General features: G+C 50.7%; 1 protein-coding gene across 1 annotated transcript in view; it reads left to right on the forward strand.

Annotated features, from left to right (window-relative positions):
• Sdk1 (sidekick cell adhesion molecule 1) overlaps window positions 1-13,702 on the forward strand; it is a 622,567-nt gene that overhangs the window by 566,587 nt on the left and 42,278 nt on the right. Inside the window, exons 35-37 of the mRNA XM_026789743.1 lie at window positions 4,582-4,697; window positions 7,673-7,859; window positions 9,204-9,341. Of these exons, the coding sequence (XP_026645544.1) occupies window positions 4,582-4,697; window positions 7,673-7,859; window positions 9,204-9,341 (441 nt within the window). The remainder of the gene's footprint in view (window positions 1-4,581; window positions 4,698-7,672; window positions 7,860-9,203; window positions 9,342-13,702) is intronic.

A 13,702-nucleotide genomic window follows, 5' to 3' on the forward strand; every position in this document is an offset into this window, starting at 1 on the left:
TGACAATAGTGGGTGTCCAGGGTGGCTTAGGGTGGTCCTAGCAATAGTAGATGCCTAGTGTAAGGCCTCCCTTAGAAACTATATTAGTCACTTTCTCATTGCCCTGACAAAATACCCAACAAAAGCAATGTAAAGAAAAGGTTTATTTGGCTCACAGTCTGAGGGTTCACAGTCCACCACTGTGGGAAAGCATGGCAGCAGGATCAGGAGGCAGCTGGTCACATGACATCCACAGTCAGGAAGCAGAGAGAGATGGATGCAGGTGCTCAGCTCACTTTCTCCTTTGTATTCAGTCTAGGACCCCAGCCCATGGGATGGTTGGTGCTTCTCACGTTCAAGGAGGGTCTCCCCTACTCAATTGAGTTTAGATATTCCCTCACAGAGATGCCCAGCCTTGTCTCCTAAATTGTTCTTCATCCTGTCAAGTTGACAGCCCATACTAACATCATAGGTACCCTGCAGGTCAGTCATGGATGACCTCCCCACACACATAAATGTTTTCTCCAAGAACTCTCAGAACTGAGTGGATGAATATCTGTCTCCCTTCAGGAGGTTCTTAAGTCCAGGGCTGCAGAGGGTCCACCCACACATGGCGTCAAGGGCAAGAAGCCAGCGCTATGCATTCGTGGCAAAGAACATGACATCTGCTGTGAGAGGGTAGCTATTGTACATGAATGGCTATGGTGTGTGCGCGCGCGTGTGTGTGTACACATGTGTTTGTGTGTACACGTGTTCTTGTGTGCTCAGGTATATTGCAAGTGCCATGCACGTATGTGTGTGTGTGCGTGTGTGTGCGTGTGTGTGTGTGCGTGTGTGTGTGTGTAGTGGACAGCGGAAGACCCACATGTCAGCGTCCCTCCACTTTGGGTTTTAGACAGTCTTTCACTTTTACCTCGAACTCAGAAATTCAGTTAGGCTGGCTCGTGGGCCCCAGGGGTCCTCCTGGCTCTGCCTCCACAGCACTGGAATTTCATGTATGTGACTATTTTTTATGATTGGTGTTTTGTTTGGGGGATTTACTACTGTCAGCTGCAGTGTACCCCAGAAGTTCCTAGGGTTTCTTATCAATAGCTTGAAGAGATCTGTCTGCACCATGACAAGGATGATGTAGTGACTTCCAGTTCATCTATGTTGGTGTGTTAGCTGCTGCACGGGCATGCAGAGCCAACCACAGCTGTGACCATGGCCTCCTATTTTACGAGTGATACTGCTTGTGGGCATCCAGCCAGCAGATGCTGGGGAAACTGCCAATCAAAATGCTTCGAGGAAACAATTTCATGCATTAAAAAATATGGGGAGATGGCTCAGTGGGTAAAGCACCTGCCATGAAAGAAGGGGACCTGAGTTCCATCCCCAGCACCCACATAGGAGTCAGGCCTCCTAAGACATATCTGTAACCTCATCCCTAGGGAGGCCAAGCTAGGAGGATCCCTAGAGCTCACTGCTGGGCCAGCCTAGTGAGTCAGTGAGCTTCAAGTTCAGGTAGAGACTGTCTTAGTTAGGGTTTCAGTAGCTATGAAGAGACACAGTAACTCTTATAAAAGAAAACATTTCATTGGGGTTGACTCACAGTTTCAGACGTGTAGTCTGTTATCATCATGGAGGGAAGCGTGGCAGCATGCAGACAGACGTGGTGCTGGAGAGGTAGCTGCGAGTTCTACCCCCAGATGGGCAGGCTGCAGGAAGAAAAGACCCTGAGCCACTGTCCCCAGTGACTTACTTCCTCCAACAAAGCCACGCCTACTCCAGCAAGGCCACACCTCCTAATAATGCAACCCTCCCTATGAGCCCCATGGAGGCCATTTTCTTTCAAACCACCCCAGGTACCTGGTCTCATAAAAGAAGGTCGAGAGAAACCGACAGAGACCTGACCCCTGGCTTTTACACACAAATGTGCAGGCACACCCACACGGCCATGTGCGTGCACACATTAATGTGTACACACCACACACATACACACACACACACACACACACATACACGCACACACTGGCTGATGTTTATTTATGTGCATCTCACACATTCAAACAACAGGCCTTCCTAATGGGTAAGTTCTCCAGGCAGGCTGGAAGCCCTGAAGCTCTCAGGAGCAAAAATTAAAAGGTAGCACGTTTTGTCTATTTCCTCCCCGCGTGTGCCAGCAGCATCCTGTTACCTGCGGTACCTGCAGTACTTTTGTAGCATAGAGCACCACGCTGCAGTACAGCAGACACAGGCATGTCTCATCTGGGAGCTTCATTCAGCGTCTTTCCACTCAGCCGAAAGGCACTGGAGTCCCCACGTGGTTGGGATCACACCGAGTGTGCGGCTCACCCAGCCACCTGCTGCAGATAGACCATCACAGCCAGGGCCGTCCGGGCTTTGCTTTCTGCCAAGTTTCTGGAAAGCCAAGCTTGGGGGTGCCAAGGAGGGATCTATGCGCTGGCCTACCAGAGTAACGGCCATGCTCAATTCCGCCTTTCATGATTTTAATTGTACAACAGTAATTTTGTGATCGAGTTGCCGACGGCGAACATGCAGAAGACATTAACTTTATTTATGTTTTGGATTATTAATGCGGCTGTTAAAATTCCTCCAGTTAGTTTTGATTGAATTGTTTTTTTGTGTGATTCTGTTGTTTAATGGAGCGGTAAATAAGAATTTCTGATAATGAGACCCAGCATCTGTCACAACAACCTGGTGTGGGCTATTAACATTTCCATTAGCGGCGGGGTGGGCAGCGATAATACAGAAGCACACAGTTAGACCAAAATAAATAGGCATGTCAGGCTGGGCGGGTGTTAATTACTATTTTATTCTGCATGGGTCGGGGAGAGGCCGGAAGCAGGGGAGGGAGCTGCGAGCAAGGGGTGACCTACTGCTCAAGAGGTGGCCTTATCTCTACAAAGGAGCCCCTGCTAGCAAAATCTCCTTAGGCAGTGATGGTGTTGTGGCTTCCGTTGATGGCCTCTAGACAGACGCAAATCAGAAGGCAGCCAGCAGGGCGTGTGGAGATGGCTCAGTCGCTAAGGAACTCACTATGCATGCACAGCTTGAGGACTGAGTTTGGATTCCAGGCACCTAAAAGCCCCAGTGTTCCCAGAGGTGGAGAGGAGAAGAGTCAGGTGAATTCCCTAGATATAATTGACTGGCTAGCTGAGTGAATCTCTTAGCTCCAGGGTTCAGTGAGGGACCCTGCCTCAAAAAAAAAATAAGGTGGAGAGGTAGAGAGTGAGAGCCTGGAGAATGTCTGCCCTTCTCGTACACATGCACAGGTGTGCACACTCACACACACACACACACACACACACACACATACAATAAAATGAGACGTGATCAGTGAAAACCTGACTGATCTCTGGCCTTCATACATACCTGCACACATATAAACACATGCATGCATACACATTTGCATACACACGAACATATACATACCACAAACATGCATGTGCGTGCACACACACACACAAGTGATAAAGAGCAGTTGGTAGTTAGTGCTCTTGGGCCCACAAGCTGAGGCTGAAGGAGGTGAGGTGGGGCTGGGCTAATGGGCTAGCCTCTGCCTCCCAGGGGCTAGTTCCTTAGGGTAACTCCATGCAACTCTAGGATACAACCAGGAACCAGATTGTCTATGAGGAGCACTCAGTGGGAGACAGGACTATCTCCCGAGAGGCAGTGAACAGCCTGCCACGAGAAGGTACCGGTGTGGAATTGAGAACCAACCACAAGACAACTGGTAGAGAGAGGACAAAGCGGTTCCGAGCACGGCTCCGGCTCCCTGCACTGTTCTCCACTCCCTAATGGCTGTGAGGGACAGAGTGGGCAGCCCACTGCCCTCTGGCCACCACATCTTTTGCTTGTATATTGAACCCGGGATAGGATGGAGCACCCCAGGAAGTGTTCTGGTGGGAGGGAGAGAGAGGAACAGCCTTGGGTTCAGAACTTGCAGTCAGAGTAACGCACATACAGCCATGTTCCCAGACACCAGAGTCCCTGTGCGTGTGGACGGGCGGCTGTGTCTCTAGAGTTTTCTGGGAGCAGGAGCCATAATAGAGGCACCTAAACTTGCAGTGGCAAAGAAGCTGTCACTGTGTTCTGTTCCTTCCACTCCTGACAGGGATGTCTTGCTACCCATGGCTCTCTCACCCGCAGAGCCTCTTGAGTCCCTGTCATGCCCCAGGTGCTTCTGGGACCTCCAGTTGTCTTCCATGTCTCACTGTTTTGTCTCCCAGTGGGTGATCTCCCAGCCCGTTCCACGTGGGTTTCCAGACAGTGTATGTCTCAACATTCGCTAACTGTATCTCTGCAGAATCAATGTTCTTTGTGACTGTGTAGTCTGCTTTGTGCATTTAGAGGAGGTTCCTCTGGGAGAGCTTGCAACCTTCCTTGGCATCAAAGGACTAAGAATTGCCTGGAACACATTGCCTGAAACCTGGAATGTGATTATACCTGAGGCCTCCCAAACTTGGGTGGTGTCCAGGGCTGTTCCTCATGCTGTCTGTCACAGAATTACATTCTGTGTGAGCCCTGGAGACATGGGTTGGTGGGTCCCAACCAGCTTATGGGAAGCCACCAAAGTTATTGTCCCATTTCTTTCCACAGCTCCAGCGATGGCCCCACAGAATGTCCAGGTGACGCCACTCACGGCCAGCCAACTGGAGGTCACATGGGACCCACCACCCCCAGAGAGCCAGAACGGGAACATCCAGGGCTACAAGGCAAGTTTTCATGCACTATCAGGCTCTTGCAGCTTACTGTGTGCCCAGCGTGCTAAGGCTTTGGCTGCGTACAGGCTACGCTGCGGGACTGCTGTGTCCCCAGCAGCTGCACAACAGTGAAGTAGGCCACGTATGCCTGGAGCAGGCTTGGAAGCAGCTTTCCATGTGGCTGCTGGGTGGCCATCACAGAGCACACTTGGCTCCTCCAAAGAGAATCAGGACCACCGAGGAACCTGACCTCTTTCCGTGCCCACACCACAGCCCCCAGGGCATTTGCTGATTGTTCCAGAAGTGGGGTACCCTCACCAAAGCAGGTTCTAAATCCCACACTGTCCACTGCACTTTGAGGGAATCTCTCATTTCCATAGGTGTGGGGTAGAGCTAGAGAACCTCTGTGTGTGTGTGTGTGTGTGTATTGTGTGTGTGTCTGTTCGTGTTCATGTGCATGTGTGTGTGTGTCTGTGTCTGTGTATCCATCTGTGTGTGTGTGTGTGTCTGTATCTGTGTGCGTGTCTGTCTGTCTGTGTGTATGTGTCTCTGTGCCTCTGTGTGTATGTGCATGTCTGTCTATGTGTGTGTATATGTGTCTGTGTGTCTTTGTGTGTGTCTGTGTGTGTATGTGCACATGGCATATCCAGAGGGTCACTTGACTATGCTGTTCTTTAGGCCTCAAGTACTGTCAACATTTTTATTTTATCTATCTATCTATCTATCTATCTATCTATCTATCTATCTATCTATCTATCTATCTATGGTGGGATGAAGACAAGCTTTCTCCTTGGCCCAGAACTCACCTGATATATTAGGCAGGCTGGCTGACAAGCCCCAGGGACCCCCCCCTGTTTCTGTCTCCCCAGCACCAGAGTTATAGGCAGGTGCTACCGTGCCCAGATTTCTTTTAGCATGGGTTTCAGGATAACACTCGGGTCCTTAGACGTCCATAGCTTGGGCCATGTTCTGAGCTCTGGGAGTCCTCATGTGGTGTGACTTCGAGGAGCCTCGTTTTAAGACAGGCTCACTAAAGAAGTCACAGAGTCTCCATGAGCCCATGCTCTAAAGGTGAAAGAAAGGAAGAGTGCTCATCTTGCCAGCCAGCATGGGGGCGGGGAGAATGGCTCCATGGGCCCGCTTCACCCCTGCTGAGGGCACCCAGGAGCTCTAAGCATCGCCCAGACCTCCCTGGAGGAGACATTCCATCTGGCGTCTCCGTTCTTCCAGAAGTAATTTCTTTGTCTGGCCTCCATGAGCCCTACTTGATCAGTTATCAGAATCTCAGAGCCATCCTGCCCTGATGAATATTGGCCCAATTAAATGTCCATTTTAAAATGATCTTGGTAGGTGTGCTATGAAAATGAATACCTCCCTGCCGGCAGGGCTCTTACCAAGATGAATGAGGTCACAGAAAGTCCCCTGAGCTCCGAGGCAAGGCACTATTTATGCACATCCAAAAATATGTTTTCTCATTTCCCTAATGATAAAGACATTGAACTTGGATATTGATCACAAGTTAGCATGGCCTGTCTGAGCAGAGGCTTTCCTGCAGTCAGCTCTGCCATCAAACGTGCAGCTAGGGCTTGAGGGTGAAAGTCAGCAGGCTCACATGTCGGACAGGCTCCACCACAGATGGGACCTCTGAGGCCGGGTGTCCCGGCTGCCTCCTGCAGCGTCTGCCCTGCTCTCACAGAGGGCACACTGCTCTTGTGGCCTGGCACAGGCTCATGTACACAGAGCCAGGGGGATCTTCCAGCCAGTGTTGTCTTTGGGCAGTCCAGCTGGCACGGGTTTGGGGCAGGGGTTGCCAGACAGCTGTTTAGGGAAGTGGTTCTGTTAATCATTCAAACCTTTGTGCTTGGACCTCAGATTTACCTGTAAAGCACAGCAAAGCTAGATGAAAAAAAATGGTACCTAAGGGAGGCAAGGTGCTCTCCCCCAGTCCCAGCTTAGGACTGTTTCCTGGTGCGTGCGTGCGTGCGTGCGTGTGTGTGTGTGTGTGTGTACATGCTCAGGTACATGTGTGTGTGTGCATGTGTTTGGAAGCCAGCTATTGTTTCTCAGGTTCCCTTCACCACATTTAGAAAAAAAATCATTCTTAAATTGTGTCTGGGTATGTACACATCAGTGCATGTACCAGTGGAGACCAGAAGAGGGCATCAGAACTCCATCAGCAGTTGTGAGTTGCCAGGGATAGCTGCTAGGTTCTGACCTCAGATCTTCTGGAAGGGCAGAATATCTTTAATTGCTAAGCCACCTCTCCTGCACCATACCTTGTGTTTTGAGACAAACTGTCTACTGTCTTGCTGGCTTGTAAAATAGGCTAAGCCCCAGGGATCTGTTTGTCTCATTTCCCCAGAGCTGGGATTGGAAGCATGCATCCCATGCATGGCTTTTTAAAAAAAAAACAAAAAAAAAAACAAAAAAAAACCATGGGTGCTGGGGATTGAACTCAGGTGCTCATGCTTGTGCAGCAAACACTGATTGGTCCATCATCGTCCCCCGTCTCCTTCCTGTGATTTTTGGTGTTTCCTCCCCAAAGTGGTTTTGCTACATTGATGGAAGATTTAGGTGTGGGTTTTGAACAAACTACAGGAGTGTGGGGAGAGACTTTGGGTGTTGCCTATCTGCAGGTCAGAGCAGGGAGCAGATTCTGGTGCTTTCCCCCACCAGAAGACTACGTCACAGTTATAGGCTGCACATAACAAGCGTTCAAATGCATGAGCCTGGAGCAGGCAGCCTGCATCCTAACCACAACACGCAACAGGGGCTGTAACCTCTGCATACTGGCCCACCTGCAGGTCCCACACTGATCAGTTTAAGTAGATGATGCTCAAAGTCTAGATAACAGGGCAGCATCCCTGACCATTGCCCAACACCCCAGTACCCTAGGCCTCCTTCACCGACTAACCTGAACCCCAGGATCACAGTCTTCATACTAAGGCTTGGTAGATTCCAACCATACCCCGTGCTCTGCCCAACAGATTTACTACTGGGAGGCCGACAGCCGCAATGAGACTGAGAAGATGAAGGTCCTCTTCCTTCCTGAGCCTGTGGTAAAGATAAAGAATCTCACCAGCCACACCAAGTACCTGGTCAGCATCTCTGCCTTCAATGCCGCGGGTGACGGGCCTAAGAGTGACCCACGTCAGGGACGCACGCATCAAGCTGGTAGGTGGCCCTGTCTGTCCTATCATAGCATCAAGGGTACTGCTCAAGAGCCAGGGGTATAGCTCATTTGGGAGACGGAGGCAGGAGGATACAGAGTTCAGTTCTCTTTAATGACATATTGAGTTCCAAGTCAGCATGAGATACATGAGACCCTGTCTCAAAAAAAAGAAAGAAAGAAAGAAAAGAAAATAATAAAGAGGGGGGATAGGGAAGGAGGGAGGGAGGGAGGAAGGAAAGGAAAAGAAAGAAAAAGAGTGCACTTAGAATTTGGAAGTGTATGACAGTGACCCATTGGTCCCCAATGCCTGTGCTAAGGCAGTTTGGCTAGGTTGTAGCAGTGTGTTTTCTTGTAAGCCTTCAAAGTCATGGAAGGAGGAAGAGCCTTGTCTGTGTCTTCCTGACCCACAGCGCTCCGTCTAGTGCTTTCTCTCAGAGCTTCTCCCCATTCATCTTGGTCTCTAGGAACTGAGTTCCTTGTGCATGGAGGCTAAGGCCCAAATCTGGGACCCACATGGCTGCACCCCAGGACATCTATACCCATCCACAGCATTGATAGATTGGTAGCTCAGGCTTCCTTGTGTCTTAGCCCAACAGCAATCTGTGAATACAAGATTTCAAAGGAATTTCAAGAGGAAAGATCAAGGTGGCAGCCACCACCACCATCACCCACCCCCCAGTACTACCCACCCCACCCCCTGCCATGGGAAAGGAGGGTTGGAAAGAGAAGGGAGAGGGGAGGGACATGGAGGTGAAATAGGGAGGGGAGAGGAACAGGGGGGGAAGGTGAAGAATAGAAGGGGGAAAAGAGGAGGGAGGAGGAAAGTGAAGTGGAGGACAGGAAGGAGGGGAGGAGAAAGGCAAGGTGGGGAGGGAAGGGATGGGGAGAAAAGGGGAGAAGAGCAGGAAAGGGGCGGGCTGAGCTGTGAAGAGGAAGGAGGGGTGTGGGGAAAGAAAGTAAGGGGAGACAGTGCTTCTGCTTTCCTGGAAGACGGGACTCTCCAGCATCTTCCCACAGCGTCCAGCGATGGAGCTGCCCAGAGTTTATCGTCTGCTCTCTCTGTTAGCTGTTCTGGCCTTTGTCCTTTCCCCCTTGCCGCTCCTTTGTGGTTCAGCTGCATCATCCTCTGCGATCTTCTGGGAGGGCCCCTGCATCTTGTTGATCCCAGCCAGCCGAGGGCTGTCCACTGTGTCTCCCATCCCTCCATTCCTCTTGGCCACTTCCACTTCCACAACCTTAGATAACACCTAGGAGCACCGCCCGTCCGGTAGGGAGGCATGGCTCTGTCCGAGGTATCCATAAAACCATGTATCTTCACTCTGCATCCCTGTGCTCTCTTTTCCCAGCTCCGGGGGCCCCCAGCTTCTTGGCCTTCTCAGAAATAACCTCCACCACACTCAACGTGTCCTGGGGGGAGCCATCAGCAGCTAACGGCATCCTACAGGGCTATCGAGTGGTGTATGAGCCCTTAGCACCCGTGCAAGGTAAGTCCTTGTGTGTGAGTGGGGGGGGGACTGTAGTAGACTCTACTCCAGGGTACACAGAGAGGGAATGGGGAGATGGCTCAGCTTCTGGTACTTGCAGTGCAAGCATGAGGGCCTGAATGAACCCCCAGAGCCCATGTAGAAATTCTAGAGGTGGCAATGCTCAATCCTGGTGCTGGAGAGCTGGAGACAGGCCTGTAATGGCTAACTAGCCAACTAGCTGAACCGGGTTTTAAGTAAAGAGTAACAGACTCTGGGGCTTGCTGGTGAATGCCATGTCTGAATACCACAGGTATGGTAATTTGAATATCTTTGACCCCCATAAGATCACAGGGGGTGGTTCACTATTAGGAGGTGTGGCCTTGTTGGAGAAGGCTGGACGACACACGTCTTCAATCCAGACCTTGAGACTGGAGGGCACAACTTTAATCTGGACCACACCTTTTGACCTTTTGTTGGAACTGTACCACTGTAGGTGTGGGCTTTGAGGTCTTTTTCTCAAGCTTCATTCAGTGTGACAGTCATTTGATTTCCTGTTGCTTGCAAAATATAAGCCACTCGGCTGTTTCTCCAGCACCGTGCCTGCCTGCATGTTGCCGTGCTCCCTGCCATGATGGACTGAACCTCTGAACTGCAGGTTACCACAATTAAATGTTTCCTTTATAAGAGTTGCCGTGGCCATGGTGCCTCTTCACAGCAATAAAAACCTAACTAAGAGAACAGGTTAGAAAGCAGGTCCTTGCTCTCCCAAGAATGTGCTCGCGGATAAATAATAGACGGATCACGGGCTGGAATGCAGATGGCTTTGGGAAAGCAGATCATAGAGCCCATAGTAACTGAGGGAAGACAGCAGTAGAGATCCTGCCTATCGTTCTGCCTGGAGGGCTGAGGCGAGGCAATGTGGTGGAACAGCAGCAAGTGGCAGATTAAGGATGTGGCTTCAAAGGACCAGTAGGGCTCCTAGTCACACACCAGGAACCTGATTATCAGTCCCGCCTCTGGGTGTATTTTGAGTTCCATCTATGGCTGAGTCTTCTATCCACGTGTTCCTGTGTCCACTGAGGACCTTGTAGCCTTTCTTCCTCACGCCAATGCATGCCCAGGGACAGGTGCAGTCATCTCTGCATTATGACCCAGGTTCAGACCTCCCTTCTCCTGGTCATACGCAGATAGATGGTAAAACTTAGGGATTATTGAATGTCCAGAAGGAAATAATGCATCAGCAGCTGGCCAGATCATAATGGCCCTCCCTTTAACGCCGGGGTCATTTTCCTTTTGAAATAGGCAGTCCCGTGGAGCAGGAAGTTGATTTGAAAGGGAACATTCAAACACTCGATTTTATCACATCGAATCTCCGATGCCTTTGACAAGAAGATTTGCTATTATTTCATGGTCCTCTAAGAAAGACAGAATGCTCACCATAAACTATGGCCCCAGGCTTTTGCACCATCAGTTTCGAGCCACGTCCCAAACCAGAGTAGGAGAAGTGAGAGAAAGAAAAAACTAGGGGTGTCTGGGCCGATCAATGAGCTTCCTAACAGCTGTGGGGGTGATCTGAGGATGGAGTTCTAAGAGTCCAAGATGGCACTGGAGGGGACAGAGGACAGTGATGGCTGTGGTCCTGCTGGGTGGCGTTCCTGCCGAGGTGAGCAACCTGTCCAGGAGCAGGTGGCTCCTACAGGACTACCTTCAAGATCCCAGGACAGAGTTCCAAAAGACATGCCCGTTTTTATATGGACAGCAGATTGAAGACTTCCCAAAGGCCTTCCTATCTGTTCAGTAGGGTTCCTTCCCCACATCACACACACACACACACACACACACACACACACACACACTCACGTCATAAGCGTTTCAAGGACGGCAAACAACTGAAGTCATTCAAATGAGTAGTGACTGTCAGAATCGTGGCACTAATTGACCCAGGTACCCTTCGTAATCAGAGCTGGCTTGAGTATTTCATTTGTCCTCACGCAAGCAGCTGACTCTGCCACGTCCTGTGTCCTGGGTTAATGGCTGCCTGGATCCCCAACAATCCTGGTTCATACCCTGGGAGCCCAAGGCTGCTGCTCTAGCTGACTCTAGTATCTGCTCTCCAAACAATTGCCTGTCATTCCTTACTGGGATCCCTGCCACGGGGAACTTGCTGTCTGTTGTGATTCACTCTCTCCGTACATCCCTCAGACAGTTCTGGCTTTCCCACGGCCGCTCCTCCCAGCCAGCCAGCCTCCTGCCTCTACACGCCCTGTGTTACCAGGGCTAGGGGGGTACTTTTTCCTCTTTCACGACAATGTGTTCTGACACACTTGATCCATTTAGACATGATCCCACCTGGCCTCAGTGATGGGCAGTGTTTATGAGTACCTACTGCCGTGGCTCTCAAGTTGTGGGTCATGACCTCTTTGGAGGTCTCGAATGACCCTTTCACATGGATCGCCTAAGACTGGAAAACACAGATAGTTCCATTACAGTTTCTAACACTAGCAAAACTACAGTTATGGCATAGCATTGAAAATAATTTAATACTTGGGGTTACCACAACGTGAGGAACTGTATTAAAGGGTTGCAACTTTAGGAAGGTTGAGGACCGCTGACTTACAGCGCACCTGCACAGTGCAAACACCTGAGGCGCCCATTTAATGTATCCAAGCAGATGCTGGCCGCCAGGTTCTCCCTGCATCCCTCAGTCCCTACCTGCTACAGGGTCCTCCTGGCTGGCATCCCCCTCCCCTCCCCTCCACATCTCGAGCCCAGTATTCTCCTCCACCATACCTAGGAACAGTCAGGGCCTTTCCTTTCTGATTTCTGTTTCTCACCCCCTCCTCGCCTGCCATCCACCATCCCCGCATCTGTGCCCCCACGCTGAACTGTAGCCTCGGTGCACATTTTACAGAGAAACTGAGTTCAGGAGGCTGGGGAGATGGTCACTCAGTAAAGTACTTGCCTTGCAAGCATGAGGATCTGAGTTCGATCCCCAGCAGCCACCCAAAAAGAAGGGTATGGTGACATGTATTTATAATCCCAGCACTGGTGAGAGAGAAAGACGGGGATCTGTGGGACTCACTGGCCAACCAGCCTGGCCTACTCAGAGACCCTCAGTACCTGTAGGAGGTACTCTGTTAAAAATCATGATGGACAACGCCAGAGGAGGGATACTCAACATTGACGTCTGGCCCCTACACACATGAATACATATGCACATACATGATCACCTCCCCCATCACACATGTACCCCCCCACACACAAAAATGAATTTAGAGCCCATCTTTTTTTATTATTACATTTAAAATTTTTGTTGTGTGTGTGTATGTGCGCAAGCACATGCATGCACACATATATGGGCACGTGCACACACACCCATGAGGCGCGGCATGTGTGTGAAAATCAGAAAACAACTTGCAGTAGTCAGTTCTCTTCTGCTTCCACCATGTGAGTCAAACTCGGCAGTCAGTGCCTTTCTGTGGGGCCATCTATGGGCCCAAGAGCCTTCCATCCATTGACTGGACTTCCAGACTCAGAAGGAAGGGAGGGGACTTGAACCCAGGCGCCCAGTGAATGAGTGGAGCTCTGCGGCCTATGATCGGAGGGAGCTGGGGAGCTTGTGTTCCTGACAGCCCATGCAAAGGTGAGCACTGGAGAGGGAGTGCCAGGCTATTCACTGACTGCTTGTCACTCCCCAAGTGGCAGCTGGTGGAGTCACTTCGGTTGCACCCGTTTTCACCTCTTCTCATAAGTGACAAGATGTTCTGTTGCTGGCATTGCCCCTCTGTGTGTCTCGAGGTCTGGCTCCTTCATCACGCATGTTCTTGTCATCGGGGCGGTGTCTGCTCCGTGCTGAGAACTGGGACACTGGGACAGGAGGACAGGATTGTTACTTTGTGGCCCCTTATTGGCTCTGGAAGTCGAGGACAGCCAGGCCTCAACATAGACAGTCCAAGAGCAAGTGATCCAGATGCCCAGATCCTTGATTTTGCTTTTGTTCTGAGACATTTACTTTGCAGCCCAGGCTAGACTCAAACATACTCTGTAGCCTAGGCTGTCCTAAGACCCACTCTGTAGCCCTACACTGACCTTACACATCCCCTCCTTCTTCTGCGTGTCTGTCATGGTTGATCCCAGACTCAGCTGGTTAGTGACTAGAAGCACACAGCCCAGCCAATGGCACTACAGAATTGCCTGTAAGTAGCAACAACTGAGCCACAGGAATCATGAATGGCCCTGCAAGAATGAGGTGACCATGGAAAAGGTCTCACTACTCACGCCTCCTGAACCAGTGTCCCCGCGGCAGCTTACTCTGGTTGTGGCTGCTCGACTCTCATGGCCAGTGGAAGCTCAGCCATCATGAGGCAAGCAGAGCTTAA

The sequence above is a fragment of the Microtus ochrogaster genome, unplaced genomic scaffold, assembly GCF_000317375.1.
Source record: "Microtus ochrogaster isolate Prairie Vole_2 unplaced genomic scaffold, MicOch1.0 UNK27, whole genome shotgun sequence".
Lineage (NCBI taxonomy): Eukaryota > Metazoa > Chordata > Mammalia > Rodentia > Cricetidae > Microtus > Microtus ochrogaster.